This window comes from Adiantum capillus-veneris, chromosome 3 (assembly GCF_014529385.1).
Source record: "Adiantum capillus-veneris isolate H3 chromosome 3, ASM1452938v2, whole genome shotgun sequence".
NCBI classification, from domain to species: Eukaryota; Viridiplantae; Streptophyta; class Polypodiopsida; order Polypodiales; family Pteridaceae; genus Adiantum; species Adiantum capillus-veneris.
The window spans coordinates 126,482,735-126,495,490 of record NC_140933.1 but is presented as its reverse complement, the minus strand read 5'-3'; the positions used below and the strand labels follow the sequence as shown (position 1 = coordinate 126,495,490).

The window sequence follows — 12,756 nt, the reverse complement described above, 5'->3', positions numbered from 1 at the left end:
CACTTGGGATCAGTCGCACTGACCACTGAAAAGCAAAACGGATGGTATCTGTGGGCATACGACAGCTGAAAGACACCGGCCCCATATTTGCCCGATAGTTCTTGACCACAGACCACACAATTTCCAATATCCACACTAAATTTAGACTTGGAAGGTGGAATGGGCACTAGAAGGGCCCTGCCCTCTCTTTTCATGAACTTGTTGGACCCCTTCATGAAGGAGGCCTGCCTTCTAAAGTCACCAAGCTCCCTGTCCATTTCCTGAAATATTTTCTGTAAAGAATTAAAAACAAAGGAAGATTATTTCACAACCAACCATAATGGGGGACATGCAGGCCCTAGCAAGAAGGCACTTGCAAGCACCTTGAAGCACTTGCTGGAACATTCAAGTACTTGTAGACACTTGCAAGTGCCTGCAAGTGATCTATCTGTACACTTGCAGCACTTTGAAAGGCACTTGGAAGCTCTTGTTAGCACTTTGAAGCACATTCATCCACCTGTAAATGCTTGTAGGGTCTTAAAAGTGGTTAAAAGTGCTTAAAAGTGCCTCAAAGTGCTATGAAGTGATTGCAAAATTAACTTTTAAGCACTTTCAAGCACCTTCAAGCACTTGCAAGACTTTGCAAGTGGTTGAAAGTGCTTCAAAGTGCTTTAATGTGCCTGCAGGTGGTTCAAAGTGCTTGCAAGTGCATAAAAGTTAGGCACTTTTTAGCACCTAAAAGCATTATTAGGTGTTTAAAAGGGCTTGGAAGTGCTTGTAGATGCTAAATTTGTCCATTTGTAGCACTTTGAAAGGCACTTGCTAGCACTTGGAAGCTCTTTTTAGCACTTTGAAGCACTTTCAACTACCTGCAAACTCCTGCAAGTGCTTGTAGGGTCTTGAAATTGCTTCAAAGTGCTTTAAAGTGATTACAGGAAGCACTTTTAATCACTTTGAAAGAATTTTGAAGCAATTTAACCACTTTGAATCTTCTTCAAGTACTTGCAAGAGTTTGCGAGTGGTTGAAAGTGCTTCAAAGTGCTTTAATGTGCCAAATGGTGGTTCAAAGCGTTTGCAAGTGCATAAAAGTTAGCACTTGCAGGCAGTTTTAGGTGTTTAAAAGTGCTTGTTGGTGGTTAAGGTGTTTGCAAGTGCTAAATAGTGGAGCATTTTTTAGCACTTGTAAGCACTTGTAAGCACTTTTAACCACTTTTATGCACTTGCAAGAACTTGCAGGCATTTCTAGATGTTTGCATGTGCTTAAAAGAGCCTGTACGTAGCTGAAAGTGCTTGCAAGTGCTTAAAAGGTAAGCAATCTCAACCACTTTTAGCACTTTTTACACTTTGAAAATAGAGAAGACTGGAGTACCTGCATGGTTGACACCTCCCCCTTCATCCTTGCAGCATCATTGAATCCAAAGGACTTGGAGAGTACCGTTGTAAGGGCTCCGATTTCAGCCTTCTTTTTGGCAATCGTGGCTGCATTTTCTGTTGGAGAGGCTTTCAGTTTCTCCACCTCCTCTCTGAGGCTCTCCACCTCTGCAGTGATGGGTGCACAAGCTAAGAAGGTACCTTCATTGCGCAACCATAAGTCCCGCTTTGCAGCGAGGACTATCTTTGCAGACTTCACCTTCTCTTCTGCCTTCATTGACTGCTCATGGTCATCGGCAAGATTATAATCCACCCATGTTGTGTAGAGGGGCTGAGAGGCTATCCACATGTGTTGTAGAGGGTCGCTGGATGCCGTAGGACCGTCCATAGCATTCTCTATCAGTCCTTCAAATGTGGTGGCTTCCTTCACGCCGTAATCGGACATGAACTTTTGTATTATCCGATTGAGTCCCCCTTTCTGGCTCTTGACATTCTCTAATACTTGATCCCCAACCAAAGCCCATGCAATCTTATGGCTTTCAAGGTCTACTTTGGCAGCATCGCAGTATTCATATGCAAACCCCCTCGCAAACCTCGTCATGAGCTCGCCGTTGGAGGGGACAGCCTGTTAGACCTTCTGATACAAAATCCTGCATGCATCATAAAGGTGGTCACGCACCTGGTGGAAGAAGATCTTAGTCTTCTTCTTCTCTGGAACCTTGAACACTGTTGACCACTATTTAGGTGGCAGGTCCTTGTCTGTTAAATCCTTGGGTAGCTTGCCCCCCATACTTAGTCCATATTCCTCATGCAACTGCAATGCAGAATAGTAAAACCTGGAAAGTACCAGATACTCCACCGATGCTGCAAGCAACGCCATGGAGAAAAATGATTTGCAACCAATGCTGAAAAATAGAATTTTTGGCCATGCATTGCCATGAGGAACATAGAAACGACCACAACGCGATGTAGAACTCACCTTTTTGAGCATATTTTTCAATCGACAATATACATTTGGAGAGGAAAGTTTTGACGGAAGTGTTTGTTGCTGGGGTCTATAGCGTCTTGTTGGTTGCAGGGGACTGCTATGTCGTGGTTGTTGAAGGCGTCTGCTGTTTTGCATGTGTTGCGAGGGTCTGTTGTGTGGGGGCTCTTACGAGGGTCTGCTGTGCTATGGTGTTTGTTGCAAAGGCCGCCTACTGTACCACCTCCGTGCTCTGAGTTGGGCTTTTGTGCTTCCTAGAGGGAGTGTTCGTCTTGGGAGTCATCTCTGCAGAGGGTTCTGCTACGGACTTTATGCTTACGTGCCGGGGGCAATGGGGGCAGAGCTCCACCAGGGCTATGGTAGAGCGCGACGGCTGCATCATACAATGGGGGAAGCACGAGCTATGGGAGCGAGCGAGCACACAGGTACAAGCGGGATTCCAGTGACAAGCTAGTTGCGTGAGAGGAAAGGAGAAAGATAACAAGGAGTGTCTAGGCCATGATGACAGACAGTTCAAAAAAAGGGGACCCGTTCCACCCCATAATGGCTTGCATGCATCTAGATTATAGGTACATAGATTATATTGTAGGAAAATTTAGAATTTCCCTCTCCCTCTTTTCCCAAATTTGAAAAACGTTGAATTTCCCTCCACCTATGTGCTATTGGTGGTACCACCAAAAGGCGTACAAGAAACAGATGAAAGACTCTTTCAGTCTACGCCCATTGGCTCGCTCACTCGATCTACATGCAGTCGTATTGGCTCCAGTGATAGATGAGCGTGCATATCCATGCTCGAACCTGCATGCAAATTCTACAAACAACCTTGTATGGTTTGCATAGCTCCACAATACATCATGCCAGTGTCATTCATGGTATGATTGACAATCCCTATTGCAAAAATGCTCCCACTGCAGCTGCTAGGTTGTGCCTCAACATTGGTAGGTCCTACTTCCACTATTGCAAATGCTCCCACTGCAACTGCTAGGTCGGGCCCCAACAATGGTAGGCCGTACATGAGATGCATGAACGTTGATAAATTCTCAGCACTGTCATGATGCTCCACATCCACCAAGAGAAAAGCAAAAGAATAATAGGTTTTTTGAAGTTTCTTTTTGAAAAAAGAATGTCATTTTTACTGCGATGTTTTGCAATGCTTTGATTGATATACATGTTGATGTTGCGGATGAAAAATAAATTATGCTTGGACCGGTGTCCATGCCAAATATGGTAAATTTTAGAGAGCAAAGTGAGTGCTTGAGGAGATTTTTATTTGGAATTTATTTGGAATGGCGTCTTTTAGAGTACATTGAATGGAAGAAGTACCAGCATGGCAATGGCAAGAAAACTTTGCGTTAGTTTAGTTAAATCAAGGGTAGTCGAAGAATATGTAGTGCAATGCTTTGGATATTTATGTCGAAAGTGGTGTACTTTAGAGAGCTCAAAAGTTTTGAGAAGTTATTTTCCAGGACGTCATCACTTGGAGTACATTGATTGCACAAAATTCTCACCATAGTTGTAGCAAGGAGGCTTTAAGTTATTATAATCGGATGTGAAGGGAAAGCCTTTCTCCAATGGGTGATAGCATGTTTAGGTGGTACCACTTTTGTGCCTATGCCTTGAACTAGGGACGTCTGGTGTTTAGTCATCCACTACTGACCTCTTATTCTTCTATGTACATATAGAGAATAAGGAGTGAGACTCACTTGGTCCTTCACTCCACTCACACACAATGTCGCTTCTTCTTTCCCTTCTCACATGCACGCTCATGGGCACACCACCTCCCTCACAAGTATAAGGCTTATGATAAGAGGCTATTTTTAGAAACTTCTTTGTTGAGTAAGTATAAGATCTCTATGAGTATGGCAAAAAAAAAAAAGACACTTGTATACTTTTCTCGGCTTGTGTCACTAGCTCCCCACCAGCTACTACTGTCCTTGTCTCACGCATCACGTGCCACTTGGCTTCCTAGATTCTCACTCGGATGCCCCCCCCCCCCCCCCCCCCAAAAAAAAAAAAAAAAAACCAGCACCAAATTGCTTTAGGCTTTCACTTCCTTTTCCCTTTCCTTAGAATCTTGGCAAATTTTGCTTCAAAATGCTCTTTGCACTATCATGCCTACATACCTGTGAGGATGAGAACAACGTTTTGTATTGGATCCATAGATGTGTTTATAAGAGCTATATGATAGCTGTATCAGTCTAAGAACACCTAGCAAGAAAGAGATTATTTTGGTATTCATTGCAAAATTAACAACATCTGAAGATATATTCGGATTTGTCTTTTAAAGGGGCTTTTTAAAAGACCTTTCTTCACATGTTTTAAAAATCTGTGCAAGTTGGTGTTTCAAAATTTTGAAAATCAATTCTGAAGAGGCACTTTTGCTCCAAAAGAAGGTCAAGGAAGTTACCTTTTAAGATTTTGCACTTTTATTGCAACATGGACTGCTTAATAATGGGCCTCTCACATCTTCCATTGATGCATGCCTCCTTAGTGGCTCACCTACCCTAAATAACTTCAACAAGTCCTATAGTGCCTTCTTAGGGTCCCGTTATAACATCTCCACTCGCAATTGTGAGTATGGCAAAAAACAAAACCATCAAAACGAGATCAAAATGTGTAGGGCATGTGGGCGAGCCTCATCTCTTGTGTTATAGATGGCTACAAACCATCCAAGTTCCATTCGAAGCGCTATTATTCTTGCGTGAGGAGGTGGAATTTAAAGCTGTGGAAGAATATGGCATGTTCTTATGAGTTAAGACATCTTGGAGATGAAGAAAAATGTTTATGCAACTTCAAGGTGCTCATCTCCAAGCACAAAGTGAATTTACTGATGGGCACATGAGGGGCTTTGGAGAGGAGAGATTGGTGCCATATACGGGGGAGCAAAAGGAGTAGGTGTGGATGTCATTACTATCAATGGAAGCAAGGAACCTAGATAATACTGAGGCAATAACAAATGTCTACCTTGCGTAGCACTATAACCCATTTGGGAGGTATTGTGAGAGTAGCCTACTAAATTTCTAGCTTGATAGTGGCCAAATACCTACATTATAGCAAGGTAGTGCCACAATAAGTCCACCATGAGTATCGCAATAACCCACCTCAAACATAGCCTAGGAGGAACCTAGTGCATGAGTGACCAATATTTTGTCCACTCCTTCTATGTTGCAATGGCTAGCAAGGTAGAACAATCTATCTTTGAGCTTGAAGAATGAAAGTCGAAATACATCCAATACTTGCACATTCACTAGAAGGTTTTGAGGGCCTCTTGGGGGATAAAGAGAGGCCATCTCTACATATAAAGAATAAGCGTATGGGGTATTTACATTCAAGGTCCAATAAAATCCTAATTAAAGAAACATTGTATGTGAGGCAAAAATTAAGACTTGATGAAAATTAAAGAAACATTGTATGCGTTTTACTACGTGCAAATTTGAACTCATGCCACATTACCAAAAGCCACGTCCAAAAAACGTCAAACGAGTAGAACGGTCGATGATGAGATATTCTGGCCAGCTAGCGGCGCATGCACGCCCAGCGCACGTCAGAGAGTCAGCGCTTCTGCGTCAAGTGGAAATGGGTATACAATCAGACTTCTTTTCGTCTCTACATCGCCTGCTCATCCTCCCATTGCTCAACGATGGGGCACCTGCAGCCCCTCCTCTTGCTCCTGCTCTTGCTGGCTTCTTCTGCCGTTTTGAGCTCCCACGCCAGCTACTACCCCCCGCCCAAGAAAGGCTCACAGCCCAAGCCCTACTATCCCCCCCAAGAGGAGGATCCCCAGAGCTACTACCCAAATGACGACGATGACGACGACGAGCCCGGGTACTACGTCTTCTACGAGAAACCGCACCACCACCACCACCACCATCCCCACCACAAGAAGCCCAGCTACTTCTATAAGCCTCCATCCTACAAGAAGCCATCTAAGTATAGCTACAAGCCCAAGCCCTACTACAAGAAGCCCAAGCCTAGCTATTACTACAAGCCCAAGCCAAAACCCCCCTCCTACAAGCCTATCTACAAGAAGCCGGTGTACTACAAACCCAAGCCAAAGCCTTATTACTACAGGCCCAAGCCCTACTACAAGCCTGTCTACAACAAGCCCGAGCCCTACTACTACAAGCCCAAGCCCTACTACAAGCCTATCTACAAGAAGCCGGTGTACTACAAGCCGGCTCCCTACTACCCCAAAGACAAGCCTACTTACAAGCCTCCTAATTACTACGAGCCCTCCCCCTATTACAAGTCTCCAGCTACACCTCCTAGATACTATAAGTCGCCTCCTTCCTACAACCCAGCCCCCGTCTACTATAAGTCTCCACCTCCGTCCTACACACCTACTCCTACCTACCAATCCCCTCCCCCTCCTCCATACTATGAGCCTTCTCCGGTCTATAAGTCTCCTCCCCCGCCTCCATATTATGAGCCTCCTCTAGTCTATAAGTCTCCCCCCCTTCCTCCATACAATGAGACCTCTCCAGTCTCTTACAAGTATCCCCCCCCTCCTTCATACAATGAGACCTCTCCAGTCTCTTACAAGTCTCCACCGCCCCCCACTCCATATGTGGAGGATCCCTCTCCTATCACCTACAAGTCCCCACCACCCCCTGTGTATGAGGAACCCTCTCCTCTCACTTACACTCCTCCTCCATCCCCCATCTCTTACAATCCTCCCCCCATCTATGAATCTCCTCCTCCACCCCTCGTTCTTTACGACCCTCCTCCCAATGGCACAGTATTTTGATGATGCATAGAATGATTAGGCAAGATTATTCTCTAACTTATATGTAGTTTTCTCAACTCCACATGATCATGACCATGTTATTCAATCAACAACTATTGATAAATTTCTCATTTATTCATCTCAATTTAACATCTCACCAATGTTGACTGATCCAGGGTAATGAATTGTACCTTTTTCAATCATAATCAATTGGATGTAGAAATGAGTAAAACAACAAAAGAGATTTCCAATCTCGTTTTACACACATATAGAATAGATCTAATGAATTAAAAAAAGGGTATGGTGTTTTACAATGATTAAAAACTATTGTTGATAAGGTGCTTCTTGAGACGAGAGCTACACACACACACACACACACACACTTATTTAAACGTGACAATCTATTTTTACCTTAGTGGATGAGAGATCTATACGATTTGGCTACCCACACAAGCTTTTCATAAAGCAAGTCAAGCTCGCACATTGCCGATCATCTCTCTCTCTCTCTCTCTCTCTCTCTCTCTCTCTCTCTCTCTCTCTCTCTCTCTCTCTCTCTCTCTCTCTCTCTCTCTCTCTCTCTCTCTAAGAATATCGCTCTTACAAAACCTAGGAATGCAGCTTCGCATGCGGTCACAACTTCCTTTGAGAATTTACTTGCATTGCTCTCACTTGCAGTATCTGTTACACACATGGTATCATATTTTCCTACGGCATTAACTTGGTTCGATATTTTGCAATCACTCAGGGGATACGATCTTTCTTTAATAGTGTTAGCTGAGTTCCCACTAGATGAATTTGATCTACCTTAATGCCCATGCACATAGGCATGGATGCTTGCTCACGTACATAGGCTTATACTTTTAGCTATAATTAACGTGATCATGCAATTTTACACCTACCCACAAAGCTATCTTCAAGCTAGATCTTGTTACACTTGTCCATAAGTGTAGACCTACACGTTCACATTGTGGAGTCCTTGGCTACTCGCCATACCTTAGCTCCATACCTATGAATCAGTCTTACTGAGCTCCTTCTCGTTAGTAAACACACACACACACACACACACTTTTCTAGATGAGATAATCTTTTCCACACGGACCTTAACCAAGCCTCGTAATTTGAAATCTCATAACAACCCGTCTTCCCTTTGGTTTAGTGGACTCCAAACTGATCCATTTCAATATTGAGTGGCTACATTCCATCTGCATAAAAACTCATTCCGAGGAGGTCTATGATGACCTTAGACAATTTCTCTTGCTTTAGACCAATAGACCTATACTTGTATGTACATGCACACACATCTACTCTGATGTTAATATTAGGGTTGGTCTAATGCAGGTTGTCGAAACCGTGGCTTAGTGTGTTAATACGCATTTGCTACAGCACCCTGCACTACACTACACTTAGTAAGAACCTTCAAAGATAGGATTGTTTTTATTACTAACAAAACCTTTAACTCTCTCTCCCAAATAATTCAATACCTCTTGCCTTCTCCCTTGCGAGATCAGACCTCGCACCTCATTATTATTCACCACATGAGGAGCTGCAATTTTTGTTAAAAAAGGGACCCATTTTGGGTGGTTGAGTAGCTTTCGAACCGAAGTATCATCCTTTTCTTGCTTACTCGTTCACAACATTAATGGTTCTCCAAGTGCTTAGTTGGTTTTTCCCTAAGTGGGTGGTTCGCCTACTTTCTTTGATTAAAGTTGAACATATTGAACTCATGATCTATTTTTAGATCTATTGCCGCAACTGTTGTACTCGCACAATCTGTGGAAGACTACATAGTCATGACGCCCTTGTATTGTGACGAAGACAGTTAACTCTCTTTCTTTCTGTCTCTCTCTCTCTCTCTCTCTCTCTCTCTCTCTCTCTCTCTCTCTCTCTCTCTCTCTCTCTCTCTCTCTCTCTCTCTCTCTCTCTCTCACACACACACACACACACACACACACGCATACACTACTAAAAGCTCCTACTTTTTCATGTATCGAAGCATCTTGTAATAAGTTTTATATCAAAAAGATTGTACTTTGTTTTGGTCTTTACACAACATGGTAAATGCAAACAGTATTTAAGTTATCTCAGTATATGATTCTAAATGATGGGATTTTTCAATCAAACACACACACACACACACGCACATGCGTACACATGCACACACACACACACACACACACATACACAATATCGTGTGCATTTCTCCTCCTACTCGCCATACCCTGGTGCCCTGCTTGCATATCAAGGACAATCCTTGCAGGGTCTTGCTGCTTGGAGATGGGTGGCATGGAAGCACAATTTTTCACAAATATTTGAAGGATGGTAGCTCATTTGGGCTCCTCCAACTCTAGGATTGTTGAAAGATAGCATCGCTTGTGAAGGAAAGAATCCATCACCATAGAGCTCCTCTTATTATACACATATTCCTTATTTGGTGGCCACAAAACAATGATGTTGGATGCATCCCCAATCTTCAACATCAACCCTAATACATTGGATAATAACGTAATCCAGGTAGATACAACTGCACCTACTCTCAGTATTTTTTTCTGATATAGTAATGGCTTAGTTTTTGATTGGTTTTGAGGGTTTTGGAATACTATAACTTTGTACATTAACATATACATAATCACTCACACATTTTTTAACATAAACTTGAACTTGTCATAATCATGCTCAATTTCAAGGGAGCTTACTATGTTGTGAGGATTGAATTATGCATCTGAGGATAAATGACTCTGATCTACTTAGAACGTCTTACACTTTTTAATTTTCATGTCATGAACCTATGCTAGTCGAAAATCCAATGGCACAGGATAAGATGGCTTTTGGTTGGCGTTGAGTTGAATCTACTTGGTTATGCAGATACTGGAAGAAATTGATGTACTACGTGTTTACTATATCATCCTTCAATGATTGTTGAATATTGAATGTTGATATCAACAATTTGGCCTGTGAGATGATCATGGGTCTTTGAAGGACGTAAAATATCAAATAGCTTGAAAAACATGTTGTATCCTTACAGATCTCTCACACATGTTTTTGAGTTTGGAAGTCAATTTTTTAGCAGCAGCAGCAGCTGGCGTTTTCTTACATTTGTGGTGCTAGGTTTACGATTGTAGCATTGTGGTGGTAGCTAAGTTTACTCACATTAATGAATTTTGTAATATTGTTAACGCTTTTGTTTTTTGATGAATAAATACACAACTTTTGAAATTTGGGTTAGTGTTTTACTCTGAAATCACTCCAATGTTTTTTATTTTAAAGGATCATGTGAGGGTCGTGGATGAGATGGCATTGGAATTGACTTTTGAAAATGGATCTTAATTACAAAGGAGATGATGCCCGATTTTTCTTGGAATTAAAATAAATAATTCAATCTCCAAACATAATACTTGATCTGTGCTATGTTGTTAGTTTTTGTTTAATTCTTGACATCGATAACAAGGGGAGGGAGTCGTTGACACCTATCTTCCCAATTATTGTCAAGTACTGATGGACTTGCATTTTTTTTATGATGCCAGGTGAGAGGTTCCTTCCTTGGGATTGCAAGTAGGAACTACATGGATAGCATGAGATCTTCATCCATTACTCGGTTTTATTTTTTATGATTAAAGTATAATCCTTGTAAATTCTCCTTGGATAATCGTATACTCATTCTATACATTTTCATGTATTTGCTTGATTCTATCTCTCTATGATTAGTATGTAATATTTGGAAACTCTTCTTTGATAATTGTTTACTTACGTAGTATAATTTCATTTAATTGTAAATTCTAAACTCTTCCATATGTACATGCTTTTTTATGACTCCAACAGTACTGTCTCATAAAATTTGAGTTATATTTAAGTATATATGCTCTATTCGGTGTCTAGTCCCATTGTATGGTTCAATAGTTTGTGAAATCAAACTATTGTTAGATATTCAATCATAAACACACACAGACCTGTTTCTAGCTAGCCTTTGTGTTACCATATACATGTGGTAGTGATGTGTGTGAACACACTAGGATTGCCGTGGTATTTTTTCCCTCTTTAGGAGGTTTTTCCCCCCGTGCATTGTATATATTCCCATTACTCTAGGGCTATCTATCTTTCCATTGCACACTAAGTAACACACTCTCAGTTGTGTGCCTTGAGCTTCCTTTGTCTTCTCCAAGCTGTGTGCGTTTCACCGCAACCCTAATTCCAACAATTGGTATCAAAGCAGGTTGCGTCCTCCCGGGCTCAGTCGCGCCAGCAATTCTAACACACGCCTGCTCACTTTCTTTGATTTTTGTGAGCTTTGGCGAGCGTTCGTGCAAGTCAACAAAAATTTCAAGTGAGCTTGTACAACTCAGTGTACTCAGATTTCTGATTCGAGCTCATTTCGGCCTCCGTTTCCACTACGGGCACTACTACACATGCTATTTTGTCATTTTGTGCAGAATTTTTGTCAGTGCCGTTTTCAGCATAACATAGGTGCCTTACAATCTTCTACGGTTTGTGCTATATAGCACATGTTGTTCCCGCTTCGATTCTCCTCTTTTCGAGCAGTTTTCACATCAAGTGCAGCATTTACCATGGCTAACAACGACATAGACTTGTTCAAGATGTTTGCTGCTGAGGACAGGATTGGATGGGGACAATTACCCTATGTGGGCTTACATGATGCAATGTGTTCTTATGTCAAAGGGTGTCTGGAATATTGTGCAGTGCATTGATGTACGTCCTGGTTCTAAGGATGCAGGCGATGTTGAGGATGTTGTAGGTCTTGCTGCAAGGATTGCTGCTATTAGAGTTGTTTATCTTATGGCAGAACAATCTCGTTGGGATGTAAAGGATGCGCAGGCTCATGCATTGATTGCGTTGTCTGTGAAGCGCACCATTGTTTCTCACATTCGTTCAACAAAATCTACAAAATATGCTTGGGATATTTTGGCTGGTCTTTATGAAAATCGGAATGAGGCTAAAATTGCTTTGCTACGTAAAGAGCTGGAATCGAAGATTATGCATGAGGAAGATGATATGGACACTTTCCTTGCTGGAGTCAAGGATATCAATGAGCAACTTATTTCTGCAGGTGAAGTCATTTCAGAGAGTTTCCTTGTGCAAACTGTTCTTGATGCCTTACCAGATTCTTACCAGACTTTTGCTAGTACTTGGAGACTTATGACCCAAGGAAATCCTGAAGTTGTCAAGTTTGATGTATTATGCACATTGATGTTGCAAGAGTCACTTTCCAAAAAAAACAAGACTACACAGCGTGCAATTGAATAGGCTTTTATTGCTTCTCAAAGAAAGGGTGGTAACAGCAATGCAGCCACTTCTTATGGTTCTACTATGAGTGGCAAAACTTTTGTTCCCAATGCTTCTGTTGGCAGCACGTTGTCTAGCAATTCTGGTGATAGGGGCAAGATGCGTTGCCATTATTGTAAAGCTAATGATGACTTGATCAAGCAGTGTCCTAAGTTGAAGGCCAAAGAGGCTAAGAAGAAAGAGGGTGGTTCCACTGCAAATGTTGGTTCCACTACCACTGATGCAGCCATTGTTGAGTCTTTTGTGAAAGGAGACTGTGATGTTCATGTTGATGCAGAATGGGCTTTTAGTGCAAAGTGCACTTACAATCTTTCTATCCATGCATGCATTTCAGTTACTGCAGATTCACATGTGTGGGATATTGACAGTGGTGCTACAAAGCACACTACCTCACATCATG

At 42.0% G+C, this 12,756-nt stretch overlaps 1 protein-coding gene across 1 annotated transcript; it reads left to right on the top strand.

Annotated features, from left to right (window-relative positions):
- The first annotated feature begins 5,959 nt into the window (after positions 1-5,959).
- LOC147461673 (uncharacterized) lies at positions 5,960-7,287 on the top strand. The gene has a single exon (XM_086501518.1). It carries the CDS (start codon positions 5,976-5,978, stop codon positions 7,080-7,082), a length of 1,107 nt encoding a protein of 368 aa, XP_086357644.1. The 5' UTR covers positions 5,960-5,975; the 3' UTR covers positions 7,083-7,287.
- Positions 7,288-12,756: the final 5,469 nt, after the last annotated feature.

What these genes read in the sequence shown, in the direction of transcription:
- LOC147461673 (XM_086501518.1), top strand. Translation starts at nt 5,976, where the DNA reads ATGGGGCACCTGCAGCCCCTCCTCTTGCTCCTGCTCTTGCTGGCTTCT.